The 13,732-nt window shown below is 43.5% G+C and overlaps 4 protein-coding genes across 4 annotated transcripts; 1 reads left to right on the forward strand and 3 right to left on the reverse strand.

The window, feature by feature from the left end:
* Nucleotides 1-4,836: 4,836 nt before the first annotated feature.
* Nucleotides 4,837-8,147, reverse strand: O0I10_012072 (uncharacterized protein; the record flags this gene model as incomplete). Its single annotated transcript, XM_058492019.1, has 11 exons — nt 4,837-5,052; nt 5,117-5,943; nt 5,997-6,042; nt 6,100-6,279; nt 6,337-6,712; nt 6,775-6,950; nt 7,006-7,129; nt 7,192-7,543; nt 7,622-7,876; nt 7,943-8,004; nt 8,128-8,147. 11 exons carry the CDS (start codon nt 8,145-8,147, stop codon nt 4,837-4,839), a joined length of 2,634 nt encoding a protein of 877 aa, XP_058337213.1.
* Nucleotides 8,148-8,578: 431 nt separating this feature from the next.
* On the reverse strand, nt 8,579-9,929 carry O0I10_012073 (uncharacterized protein; the record flags this gene model as incomplete). The annotated part of the gene is made up of 8 exons (XM_058492020.1): nt 8,579-8,664; nt 8,733-8,845; nt 8,919-9,133; nt 9,195-9,290; nt 9,349-9,571; nt 9,633-9,699; nt 9,756-9,855; nt 9,921-9,929. 8 exons carry the CDS (start codon nt 9,927-9,929, stop codon nt 8,579-8,581), a joined length of 909 nt encoding a protein of 302 aa, XP_058337214.1.
* A 1,599-nt stretch (nt 9,930-11,528) lies between these two features.
* Nucleotides 11,529-12,084, forward strand: O0I10_012074 (uncharacterized protein; the record flags this gene model as incomplete). Its single annotated transcript, XM_058492021.1, has 3 exons — nt 11,529-11,624; nt 11,710-11,866; nt 11,936-12,084. 3 exons carry the CDS (start codon nt 11,529-11,531, stop codon nt 12,082-12,084), a joined length of 402 nt encoding a protein of 133 aa, XP_058337215.1.
* A 994-nt stretch (nt 12,085-13,078) lies between these two features.
* Nucleotides 13,079-13,680, reverse strand: O0I10_012075 (uncharacterized protein; the record flags this gene model as incomplete). The annotated part of the gene is made up of 3 exons (XM_058492022.1): nt 13,079-13,246; nt 13,303-13,494; nt 13,564-13,680. The coding sequence occupies 3 exons, from the start codon at nt 13,678-13,680 to the stop codon at nt 13,079-13,081; spliced, it is 477 nt and encodes a 158-aa protein (XP_058337216.1).
* Nucleotides 13,681-13,732: the final 52 nt, after the last annotated feature.

Here is a 13,732-nt window from a genome sequence, read left to right on the forward strand (position 1 = left end):
ATAAACTTTATTGTGAATTGCCTCGCTTGTCGATTTTCATTCATCGTAATGCTTTGAGGCAGCAACAGTATGCATGATTTGAGGTATTCAGATATGGACATGGCGAGTTGTGTAGGATTTTAAACTCAATGGCTAGTGGTCGAGTTGCTCGCTTCGTTTTTAAGCATGATTTCTCTTTGACCGGTTTAACACTGCCTATGGAGTAATGATCTTAAGATAAGCTTACACGTCCATGCAGCCACATAGTAATCTCATAGTATTCTCACAGGAACCTGCAACCCTTTACTTTATCCATATTTACAGCAAGAGTCAGGGCATGAACCGTACACCATACTTTTGTTCCCCCCGTTCTACATGTATAGCTTCCCATTCAAAATTTTGATAATAAACCATGAAGTCTTTATGATAACAAAAATTCAAGAGGTCGACCCGATTCCAGTTCGGGCTGGTGGCGACATTTGCGAAATCTGGGATTGGCACCACGATCGTGAAACCTGCACACATGGTTTCTTTGACCCCGACGAGTATGTTGTTCTATTAAAGAGCCCACGTTTGATTGTAAAGTTTGGAGATACAGGCACCTTTATGTTTGTAAGCGTGATGCTATATGAAGAGTGGTCTTTGTCCATTGTCAAGTAGCTAGACCCTGACAGAGCAAAAGATGCAGCGGGTCGCGTTGTGTAGCACAGCTCATTATGCATGACTGGAAGGATGGAAGAATGATGCTGTATACTATTGACAACAGCTCATACATTGCGAGCTAACAGCAATTTCCTCACAATGGGTACTGTTGCCCACTCTATGACATGTGAGCGATTCTCCTCCTCAAGACATTCATTTCCATGATTCAAGTAGGTTGATCCGAGCTGATTTGGCTGAGCTACGGTCAAAGAGAGATTACATCAATCCACACATCAGCATACATTCGAACGTCTCAGCTGATTAATCCTTGTTCGGCCGTAACTCAACCAAATCAGCTCGGATCAACCTACTTGAATCATGGAAATGAATGTCTGGAGCACGAGCATCATTCCCATCACGTGGATTTCGTAACAATGCTGATTGGATAAAAGTGGCTATTAGCTGCCAATGTATGACATAAAGGTGAGGGTTGCGTACCTATCATGCATTGTCCCTGAAGTCCTGACTTTTTAGCTGAGTTACCCAAAGAAGTCCTTCTGCATCTTTGGCTCTCCAGGGCCTAGCTACTTGACAATGAACAAAGACCACTTCTCATATAGCATCACGCTTACAAACATAAAGGTGCCTGTATCTCCAAACTTTACAATCAAACGTGGGGTTTTTATTAGAGCAACGTGCTCGGCTTGGCCAACTGCACCTTGGGTGCCAGTTTCACGATCAAGCTTGCCAATCCCAGATTTCGCAATGTCGCCACCAGCCAAACTGGATCTGGGGGTCGACCTCTTCGACGACGACGACCAAAGAAATATTTTTTGGGCTGTTTGCGACATTGAACGTGAAACTTTCACACAAGGTGTTGCTGGCCAAGCCGTGAGCCCATTGCTCTATTCAAAAGCCCACGTTGCATTGTAAAGTTTGGAGACACAGGCAATTTTACGTTTGTAAGCGTGATGCTATATGAAGAGTGGTCTTTGTTCATTGTCAAGTAGGTGGACTCTGGCAGAGCAAAAGGTGCAGAGGGTCGTGTTGTGTAACACAGCTACGTTTGCATGAATGAAAGGGTCAATGTATAATTACTATGGATCATCTAGGAACAGGCATGTATTGCTAGCTAACGGCCACTTTTATCCAATCATCATTGTTGCGAGATCCACTGCATGCTGCTCCCTGCTCTAGACATTCATTTCCATGATTAAAGTAGGTTGATCCGAGCTGATTTGACTGAGCTGCGGTCAAAGAGAGATTAAGATCACTCTGACATAGAGCACTCCTCGATGTAGCTCAACCGATGTAATCTTGTGTGAGCGTAACTCAACCAAATCAGCTCGGATCAACCTACTTTAATAATGGAAATGAATGTCTAGAGCAGGAGCATCGTCCACGTACAATAGAATGCACAAAAGTTGGGAATGCACAAAAGTGGCTATTAGCTGCCAATGTATGACATAAAGGTGAGGGTTGCGTACCTATCATGCATTGTCCCTGAAGTCCTGACTTTTTAGCTGAGTTACCCAAAGAGGTCCTTCTGCATCTTTGGCTCTCCAAGGTCTAGCTACTTGGCAATGAACAAAGACCACTTCTCATATAGCATCACGCTTACAAACATAAAGGTGCCTGTATCTCCGAACTTTACAATCGAACGTGGGGTTTTTATTAGAGCAACGTGCTCGGCTTGGCCAACTGCACCTTGAGTGCAAGTTTTACGTTCATCGTGGCCAATCCCAGATTTCGCAATGTCGCTACCAGCCAAACTGGATCCGGGGGTCGACCTCTTGAAACTTTTCTCGACGACCAAAAAATATTTTTTGGGCTGGTTGCGACATTGAACGTGAAACTTTCACACAAGGTGCTGTTGGCCAAGCCGAGCCCATTGCTCTAATAAAAAACCCACGTTTCATTGTAAAGTTTGGAGATACAGGCACCTTTATGTTTGTAAGCGTGATGCTATATGAGAAGTGGTCTTTGTTTAATGTAAAGTAGCTAGACCCTGACAGAGCAAAAGATGCAGAGGGTCGTGTTGTGTAACACAGCTACGTTTGCATGAATGAAGGGGTCAATGTATAATTACTTTATGGATCATCTAGGAACAGGCATACATTGGCAGCTAACAGCCATTTTTATCCAATCAGCATTGTTGCCCAACCCACTGCATACGAACGATTCTCCTGCTCCAGCCCATCATTTCCATCTTTTCATCTTCTTGATCCGAGCTGATTTGACTGAGCTACGCTTGAACAGCGAACATGTTTATTCTTGAATCGCAGACCCTGCGAATGTCTCCGTCTCTCAAACTTTTGGACGCTCCCATTCCAAATTTTCAAATGAAGCGTGAGGTCTTTTTTAGAAAAAGTTGATCAACATGATTGAGAGCATCCTTATGACCAATTTTCAAGTTGGAGGTGGGCAACTTCGGGGCGGTGGGCCGTCCACTCTTTTGTTCCCGTCATCCACCATTTGGACCTCCCCGCATTTTAGATCTTCACAATGAAGCCTGTGGTTTTTAAATGAATGATGTTGATCAGCATACCCGAGATCACCTTATGTGAAAGTTTCATGTTCGAAATGGGGAACCCAAGGATAATACATACTTTTCATGAATCATGAATCCGGCGCTGACCTCCATTTCCGACCTTCATAGTAAACCCCACATTGTACCCTCTCATTCTAATTTTTATAATGAAGTACAGGTTCTTTTTTAATACAAAGTTGATCAGCATGACCAAGAGCATCTTGTGTGAAAGTTTCAAGTTCGAGAGGGGCAATCTCAATATCAAGGTTTGGATGTACAGTGTTCATGCATTTATACAAGAGGTGTCCGCCCTATTTAATTTCCACTCCTTCCACTCGCCGACTTCTTGTCTCTTCCTCCATTCTCAACTGTTGACCCATTCAAGTACAACTACCACCATGCGAACGATTGTCCTGCTTCAACCCATCATGTCATTCCTACAACTGCCTTGATCCGATTGTCTTTGACTGAATGGCAAGGCCATGGCGTGTACACAGCCCTCTTGTTGCTCTACTACAACACACGCTCTTGCACGCTCCTCTGCCACAATCAAACGTATCAGCGTTCATTGCAGCAATTGCTATTAGCAAGGCCTTCTCTTCATTGTCTCAAACAGCGTTCTTTACTTGCAGCAACGAGTATCACGGCCTTGTCACGTGGACAGCAGATAGCCATTATATACAAGCAGCTTTATTTACGTTGTAGCAATTTGCTTCAATACATACAATTATGGATATGGATATGGACATTGGTTTGATATATGGGATGGAAGGAAATGGATATATACAACGCGTGGAAAAGGAGCCTTTGTTCTTCTGTCTCGATTGTCACTTGGCTTTGACGCTTCATCCTGAACGAGTGGTGCATTCAATTAGTGCACCATTATCCTCTGTGCAACCTGTCAACCAACTACAACCATCATCATTCAACTACATATGCATATAGCTCGCCACCTCACATTCATCCATTCACCTTTGCACAATACTTCCCCAAAGGATAGAAACTTGCCGAATGCATATTCTCAATTGAAGCTTTTTGTTGTACCACTCAATCTATCTCTCTTGTGAATGTTGATGTTGGATTAAAGGATAAGGAATACGAGATTGCGTTGGCTGCAAAGCTTCTATAGCGTGCAGAGACCTTCCTTGTTCCTACGCTGGACCTCGTCATTTGTGTGCAATTGATTGTATTATAAAAAGGTGTATGCACGATTGTAGAAGCATATCCACTTGTTAATGCTGTGATAAGGAAAAGAGAGGAAGAGGAAAGATTCTAGCCGATCCCTTGCTTCTTGGACAAGGCTGTATTCGATAGTACAACTCTCCTCGCATGTGATTAAATGTTACCTATACACTGCAACACGCGCTCCTTTTGGTTATTATTATTATACGGCAAGACAAGCAAGTATATAGTAATGGATGATACCTTGCTTCCTTTTACGTCAAAGGGATCAAAGGGTAATCCTTCCTTCTATTTGATCCTTACACATGAATGGAATAATGTCTTTATAGCAAGTAACAAATCTGAACTTTTAATAAGTGATGGGTGATAATGTGACTATATACATGGGAAGATTATGCGTTGTTGTATGTTCCAAAGACCATGATTATTGACGGGTAATAAGCAAAGAAGTATCGCATGGGAAATGAGAATGATGCTGATAATGAGAAGAAAACGTGAAGCGATTAGAGCCATGATGGAGTATGTTCGCGGCTGTAGATAGAGGTGCTGGTATTGGATGATGTCGTGTTTTGATCGGATGTTGGTGGGCTGCTGGATCGTTTTGCAAATTCAGCTCCATGGGTTTCGATAAGCTTTTCCACCTTGCTACGCATACTCGTATTGATCTTGTATACTTTTCGGGAAGAGCGTGTCTCACATTCGACAATATGGCGTGTCAACTATGATCATGCATTGTCAGGTTGATTTCTTCTTCCACCCCCCTCCCCATCCATCGTAACTTACATTGCGAGCCAGTTCCTTGAATAGCTCCTTATCATCATTCCACAGCGATTTCTTTCGGCTCAAACACTTTCTGACAAGGTCGCTGATCTCCATTTTGAGCTGTTTATCCGATAAAGGTGCACCACTTTCCTCTTTGCTGATGCTGGATAAGCTCTTGCTAGTGATACTACTGCTGCTCTTGCTGCTCTTGAGGCTCTTTTTATCCACCGATGTCTGTTTCTTGTGCTCCATTGCTTTTTCCACCAAGTCGTCAATTTGAACCTGATCCACACCTTCAATCGAGCTCGTTTTCTCTTCGGGTAAATGCCATTGTGTGACACGAGTGATACGGTTGTAATAGTAAATTGTGCCATCTTCAGCATGTGCAGATCTCCAATTTGGTGGAAGTGGTAACCGATGGCGGGGTTGACGAGGAGGTGATAGGCGGCGAGGTGGAGGATGACGATCAAATATCCGGTCGTGATAAGACGTATATCGATGGGGTGGGGAATACACGCGAGGACGCCGATCAGAGAAATATGCATGATTAAAACTGGTTGGGGTATTTGGGGAGAAATGACGTTTTCCAAAAACCATCCCGTTCTCTCGACGGCCAAGGAGGTGTGCTTTTGATTCAGATGGTGTTGTTGCAGTAACAGGAGCAGCCGTAGGTGGATATTGAATGGCTGTTTGAATATCAGATGAATTGCTCTCGGGAGAAATGTACTCGAACATATCGTCATCGGGATCAAAGAAATCACGTGTAGAGTCGAATCGTCGCTTCTTGTTGCATGGGTCAACGCTGCTTTCATGAGAACCTCGTTTGCGATCGGTCATAATCACATCCCCTAAACGCATGGTTAACAACAAGATCATATCACTTAAAAACGCTTCCACTTACCATCTGCATCTTGTTCGGTTGGGGAAGCAAATTTGGTATTGGAGGGCTATAACCAGCACATTGGTTAATTTTCGTTTTACATGAGAGCGCGCTCTTCACTTACCGTGCGCTTCGGGATGCGATACACAGATTTAAGCCCACGCCAATTTGCCATGAGTTCTTGCGCCAATTCATTGATATCCACATCATCGTGATCCACAAACCGATTCATTACTTCAAAGAACTTGCAATCTTCTAGCCCGTTGCGATTGGCGAGAGGTAATTGTTTCAGTACACGTAGTACCTAGAAAAGAAAGAGAGTTAATAATTGGTTTTGGATCCCCTCTTATCTACTTTATACCTTTTTGATAATGCTATCATTGCTCTTCCAATCACCAAGCCATAGCTTGAGCATTTTAAGTCCATGACATCGCACAAACATCTTGAGGACATCCTTGCTCTCCTTTGCCATAATCGTCACCTCCAGCGTTTCCAAGAGCTTGTTGACCAAATCCACATTTCCTTCAGAGTCAAGCATGGCCTTGACAAAGCTCCGTACATCGTCGGCATCCTCAAGAGGTCGTATAGCACGTGCTTTGGTACTTCGCTTCTTTGTGCGTGAAGATGCTGCCACCCTCTCTTCTTCCCAAGGAGCTGCCGATTCTTGATCACCTTGCGACACACCTCCAATGACCCCTTTGCATGATTCTTCTCCACAGAAACACGTTTGAGCATCCCTTTTCGTAATATGTGTAAGTAACATGCTGTGCTTATCCTCCTCAACCATCATGCAGCTTACCCATAGCGTTCAAATTGATAATCAAAGGTTATTTCTTGACCAGCCTTGACGGGGCGTCGGGTGAAAATACCCACTCGCATGGATTTTCCAACGACCCACTTTTGAGTAACGCAATTTGGATTGCAAGAGTGATTGATAAAGCGAGCAAGACAACCCTTCTTTGTCGCATCAATGATCTATGTATTGTTGGTCAGCGATCAGCGGTTATCATGTATGTATCCTATACCATACCTCATCGGTATTCAAGGTCATGGAATAATGGTGTTTGAGCCCTTCATTTTCATATTTCTTGGTACGTCGTATAAATTCATCCCTGGAAATGACTTCTCCAATGTACTCCATCACAAATGCATTCCTACATACATATATAAGCATTCTGCCTTGTTGATCGATGATCCATACACGTGACCCACTTACGTTGGGAGATCCGCTAAAGCGCGTAAGCCATATCCCTTCTTTTCAGTATGAATAACATCCACACGAGCGTATTGTCGCAGCTGGAAACGACGATTGAGACAATGACGACCACAGGAACAATCGTTTTCAGTGCATTCCATAAACATCATGCGATTGATACAGGCATTGTCATCACCACATGCAGCGATGGGATCATCCAAATCGGGATTGTATTTGCAATCACATGGCATGGACTCCACTCCAGTGAATGATACGCTCCTTGCTTGACCTCGATAGACATTGTTCAACAGATGCACGTAGGTCCCCATAGCTTCGGCTGTTGCAGATGGTTGTATCATGGCATCATGTCCCTCTACATGTCAACCGCCAAAATTAGATTTCATTGTTGTGTAAAGGTTTTAAGGGGGGTTGATTAGGATTGTGCATTTACCAGAATCGGAGAATGATGATGATGACATTGACACTTCTTGTTTGACATGTTCATCCACTGGAGATGTTGTATCTTGAGGCGTGCTGACGATGCTATCCGATCCACTCGAATCAGGGGTAGTCTCATAACGTGCTTTGCTGATCACCATGGATTCATGCATATCATCCGGCTTGTTCATTGCCGCCTGCCACATGTCATTTTCAATAGCGTCGCTGGGTGTCTTTGGTGAATCGCCATGAACGCCGGTGATGGTTGCTATGGTCACAACATCCAAATTAAGCCATTGTAAGCAAGCAAAAGAGTGATGATGATGTTACATACCAAGTTTTGTATCCCCAAACGATGCGTTTCCATTATGTTCGATGCTTACAGCTGGAACATCACTATCATGCACCACCAATTCGTTAATACAAAATATATCCGAAGCGATCGTCCCACAGATCAACACAACAACAACTCTCCAACCATGCCGAGACTGCAATGGAAGAATGGGGGTGCTCATTTACCTTATGGTTGTGTCGTGCATAATATTCCACGAGAGGTATACGGAGAGAGAGAGAGAGGTTCCAGAGAGGGAAAACGGAGCGATCAGAGACTTGACCAATACGATCGCAATGGCCGGAAGGGTGTATGAGGTATAACGACAGGAATGAAAGGTGAGATCGACACGTGGGTGCTTATTCGAGTACTGATCCTGGCGATCGAGTGTATAAAAAGATCGAAGGAAAACACTTTTGTAAGCTCCAAGTCCGAATAGCCTGAAATGTTGGTGGTGGTCATCCATCTCCATCATCACCATCACCATAGCAACAGTTGCGAATCTTATTCATATAGTCATAGATGCATATATTGAATGTGGATGGGGTTTCTTTTTTGAATGATGATAAAGATGAGAATGCTGATTTAGAAGGGAACCTTGGCGATCAACGACTGAGAGGTTGAAAAAAAGGGTATCAATTAGGCTGCTTTGTTGTGGTGTACAGATTCCAGTCGCTCGAAATGCGGCCGAGCAGCAGCAATATTCATTTGTGTTGCAGCAGGTGCTATGAGCAAGAGAACATTGCATATAAGAATCATACTTCAAAAATGGAATTGCTCATTTCAATCTTACTTATTGAGGGATCCGAGATAATCATCATGACGCACGTGTTGCGAGTAAGCGTGTCAATGTAGGCTGTAAATGTGCTGCCTCGTATCACCATGGTCTTGGAATGTGATTGCTGCCTAATGAGAAATAATGCCCATGCCTATGAGTATCTCTCCTCCTCTTCGTCATCAGCTTGCTCGTCTTCCTTACCTGGCATTCAGGTTGAATTGCTTGATGATATTGCTTATCTTTTCAAATCGATGTATATCCGGATGATGTACTGTGGCAGCATTGGCGATTACCAGGAAGGTGGTTCGTTCAAAGAGCACAACTTCATCTGCACAGCAAATTCGACAAAAGTTGTTGAGATTCGTCTCCAGTGCTCGGATGTTCGGTATCAAACAATGAATGATATGCGCCCATGCCTAAGATGCACAATGAATCCTCCATTGAAATGATTTCCCTCCCTTCAAGCTTCTTACTTACCGCATAAAGTGTCTCATCCCAAATCGATGTCTGAAAAGCTTCAATTTGAATCGGCTCTGATCGAACTTGTAACTCCTTTTTGTGATCAAAAAAGACCTTTGATGATGATGACTTAGCACGATCCCTCATCGCTTGTACATGTATGTATACATACCTTGTTCCTGCTATCCTCTTGGATCAAATCCATCTTGTGTATCAAGCAAAAGACTTTGGCGTTTGGCGAATAGGTCAAGATAGACTCGAGACATGACTGATAATAGTGGATATCCTTATCGAGCTCAGCACTGATCACGTCAAACACATATATCAGCACTTCGACGCCTTTGAAGATTTGGTGATTGTGGGTCGTCAAGTAGTTGTTGAAGAAAGCATCCTGGCTGAAGAGCACGTGATGTGAGCATTATAGTAGTAAGACTGCAAGTTGCTTGAATATCATACCCGCCGCAATCCCATAGGTTCAGTGACAGATTACCAAGGAACTGGACATCCGAGCTCTCAATGCTGACTAGTTCAAGTGTCAATGGAAGCGATTGCACGGTGGTTGGTGGAGCATTGGCTTACTTGTTGGTCCCAATTCACGAGTTTTTCGAGCGACATTGTTCTCAAAGATTATAGACCGCATGGAAGTCTTTCCAGCACCACCCTTCCCCATCAACAAGACCTAAGAGATGTTCGTGAGCACATGCAGGCAACAATAAAAGGGTCGAGATTTCAACTTTTTGTTACCTTTTTCATGATACAGAGTGCGCGTGAAGGAAAGAGCTGGATAATGATGATGGTGCGGTAGGCAGCAGCAAGCAGCGCATGGAACTTCAGGGCACATGCTCCTCCCGCGTGACATTCGGAGTCATGGCAAGTGTCACGCATGTGTCTCACCACCACCACTGTTAACATTGCTACCAATGTTGTCGACTGCTAAAGTACCAAATAAACCACCACAGAGTCAAACCATCATTCCATCTTGTTGTTGTGTGTTGTATCGATGAGTAACAGAATATGCATGCATCATGCAATCTCGTTGCATTTTCATGCCGCCATCCCACATCATGCTGACATTTGTCTTGTCATACATCATTGCTTCAAGCAATGCTCCCTTGTCTCTCTGGTGGCACCATGAAGATATCGTACCATTCATTTTCCAACACCATCTTCTTGTCTTTGGTGTCTTAAAAACTTCCAAGGATGCAGCCGTCATTGCAAAGTATATAGCATCATTCTATGACATCAAAATACCGTCTTAAGTGACTCACATTAACAACAATCCACTCTCTTTGATATCATCGAGCATTTTCGATCATCTACCCTACTCTAGTACACCTCTTATAGGTGGATCACGTCATGACCACAGGTAACAAGCAACGACGTACACGCATCGTTCCACTGCTTTTAAATACGGCATCCAATGTACGTCTTTAGGCGAGCTCCTCTGAAGCTTGCTTAGTGGGTCGGCTCAAATTTTCTCGGCCATCATCATATGGCTTTGGTCACCAAATGCATGTTGAGGAATTGGTCTGCTGCTTCATCCGGTGTTTTTGATTCAATCATACCTGAATGGCGTATCATTGTTCTTGCGATAGTGGATAATTTTTGGTTGTTGGTATTGCTATAATTGGGTCATGGCTGCTTTCAGCACTCGAAGAAGTAAACATATACACTTTCCATTATTGTGAGTAGACCGACAATGACAACTCTCTTTGTAAAGTGACTGATTGATTTCATTGTTACAACATGATGATGGATATTGTTGCCTTCCCAAATTTGGCCAAGTCATGTACGATGGATAGCATTATGCCTAGATTTGTTGGCGTAGGCAATCACCCACCCAATTCCATGCTTCCATCCTCCTCAGCAAAATACATCACTTTACATATCCTCTTTATGGTCATTTATTCAATGATTACATGTATATGGATTCAAAGAACCTATTCTATGCTTTCCTATCATCCAATTCCATCCTCTTCTTGATATCAGTCATATCATAAAACGTGCCGTCGTCATGGAGACTTGATTGTTGATGACTCATAAACGTTTTGCCGCATGATGCTGCTGCTGATACTTCCACACTTGCGAGAGCAGGAGCGAGATCAAGAAGAGGAAGAGCAATCATCAAGGATAAGGTATAGCTTCATGATCAGCATCGATGATGGCCCCTGACAACAAGGATAATACGGACATGGCGACCGTTGCGAGGGTGCCTGCTTGTGTTTTTAATATCCAAGGTGGCAGTGAGCGGGGGAACGCATTATGATTCGTTGAGTATTTTCTCACCACAGAGTACGATCACCGAGTCAGTTTCCGCCGACCACTTTCTTTCCTTGTTTCACTCTTACGAAAATGTCGATTGGAGCCGTTGTTAGACAAGCAGCCAACAATTCAGCAAAGAGCAGTGCCGGTTCACGTTTACGGTTGAGAAAAGCAGCATTGACACTGGTAAAGCATAACGATTGGGATAGATCGACAGAGGTGTAGATTTGTCAGCATGGAGGAGACTTACTTACATGGCCTATCGTTATAGACACCAGCAGCTGTGGGACGACTAAAGAACTTGACGAGTGGACCAACACCTCAGTATCTACGAGTGGGTGTGAAGCAAAAGGGATGTTCAGGCAACTCTTACATGCTTGAGTTTACCGACTCAAAGGGCAAGTTTGATGAAGTGGTGCAACAAGATGGTATGTTTTGTTCTTTTTTGTCGGGTTGCATATACTCATCATTCATCTATGGGATGATCCCGGATATAGGTGTCACCGTACTCGTGGATTCCAAAGCATTGATTACGATTCTTGGATCAGAGATGGATTATGTCGAAGATAAGCTGTCGTCTCAATTCGTATTCCATAATCCCAATGCCAAAGGTGTCTGTGGATGTGGTGAATCCTTTGCAGTGTAATCGTCGTCGTCATCATCGTCACCAGTAGCAACAGCATACCAACCTCCCATTATCAGTACTACAACATTTATATACACACTCGCACACACGTACACACACACCTTCGCATAGATGCATTCTCGTTTATATATCGCCCCTCTCTTTCTTTCTTTTCCCACTTGTATCGACCATCCTCCCAACTATATAAAATTATATCATTGATGTTGAATTGTTGGATCCATGCACGTAAAGAGAGACTACAAAATGGGATGAGTATATGTAATAGGAGGTCTATAGATATATAGACACGCGCTGTTAGCTGGCTACTTGTTATGCAGGCACCATATGGTCTTTGGACATTTGCAGGTTGCAGGACAAAACACGGAGATGAGCTGAAGCGAAGGGGTGTGGTCTCTCTATACTATACATATCCCATCCTTCTCTTTCCCTCCTCCTCCTCCTCCCCCCAATAATCATCCATCACCTCGTCGCCAAAGTTTTACCGACACGGAAAAAGAAGAAGAAAATGATGATCGACCAACATCAGCCCATTGCCAAGAAGCGGATAATGTTTGTTGTTGGGCTGGGATGGAGAGTTGCCCGACCCATGAAAGGATGCTCTTTTTGGAACAATGTAATATCCTTGTACACATACTCTCTTTGCCGTGCACGTACTTTTACTCACTCGCCCGTTTGCGATGATTATTAATGCGCCCTTCCTTTTTCTCTCGCTCTTCTACCCTTCTCTTTTATCCATAGTCTTTTGTCAAATGAAATGCAGCCTTTGAATAGGAGAATCCTTATGAGAGAGAGAGAGAGATTAAAAACCTGTGTTTTACAGAAAAACCTGAGCCTAACCACACGCAATGTAAAAAAGAAAAAAAGGGGTTGGGCGGGATGAATTGCATGAGATACGCTATACCAACTTTGGGGGGTGAGGTGGTTGATGATGATATTGAATCATGATGATGGCACAAGAAAAAAGTCTATTATATATCTTTGAATCATGCTAGCTTCAATGTTGAGTACTATCCTTTGGGATGCCAGCTAGATAAGGATTATCCTCCTCGTCGTCCTCGTCTTCAAAGATTCCCCATACGCTTGGAACATGGTTTTCAATCAAATCCTTTTCCTTGTGATACCGTGCATGCCATCCTTCGAATCCTCCTCGTAATACCATCACCTATTTACCATATATCAACATGCGTGTAAATGATGAATGAAGATGAATGAAATTACCTTTTGTACATCCTTTTCGCCTGTCAGATGACGTACTTCATTATAGATGCGTGCTGCCTTGGGTCCACGTTGTTGTGAAAGTGCACAGTGAAAGTAGACTTGGGGTACTGCCTTGTATTTTTCAATCAGCTCATTGACGCGATCGAGCATTTGGTTTGCGGGGACATTGATAGCACCAGGAATGTTGCCACCCTATTGAAACTCGATGGTCAGTTTGTTGAGATGGAGGCATAATGAGTCGATTGGGGGTTGGATACTTGCATAAAAGTCCTTATCGCGTACGTCAATAATGACATAGTCTTTGCCTGGGACTTTAGTCTTGTCGCGTAAAAGTGTTACAAGTTGGTCACTTTCGATATATGGGGCTACATAGGACATGTTGGATGATGGGGTTCTTGTGACAAGCTGCTTTGTTGGTGGTGGAGTACAA

This window comes from Lichtheimia ornata (assembly GCF_029851405.1).
Source record: "Lichtheimia ornata isolate CBS 291.66 chromosome Unknown scaffold00110, whole genome shotgun sequence".
Classification (NCBI taxonomy): Eukaryota; Fungi; Mucoromycota; class Mucoromycetes; order Mucorales; family Lichtheimiaceae; genus Lichtheimia; species Lichtheimia ornata.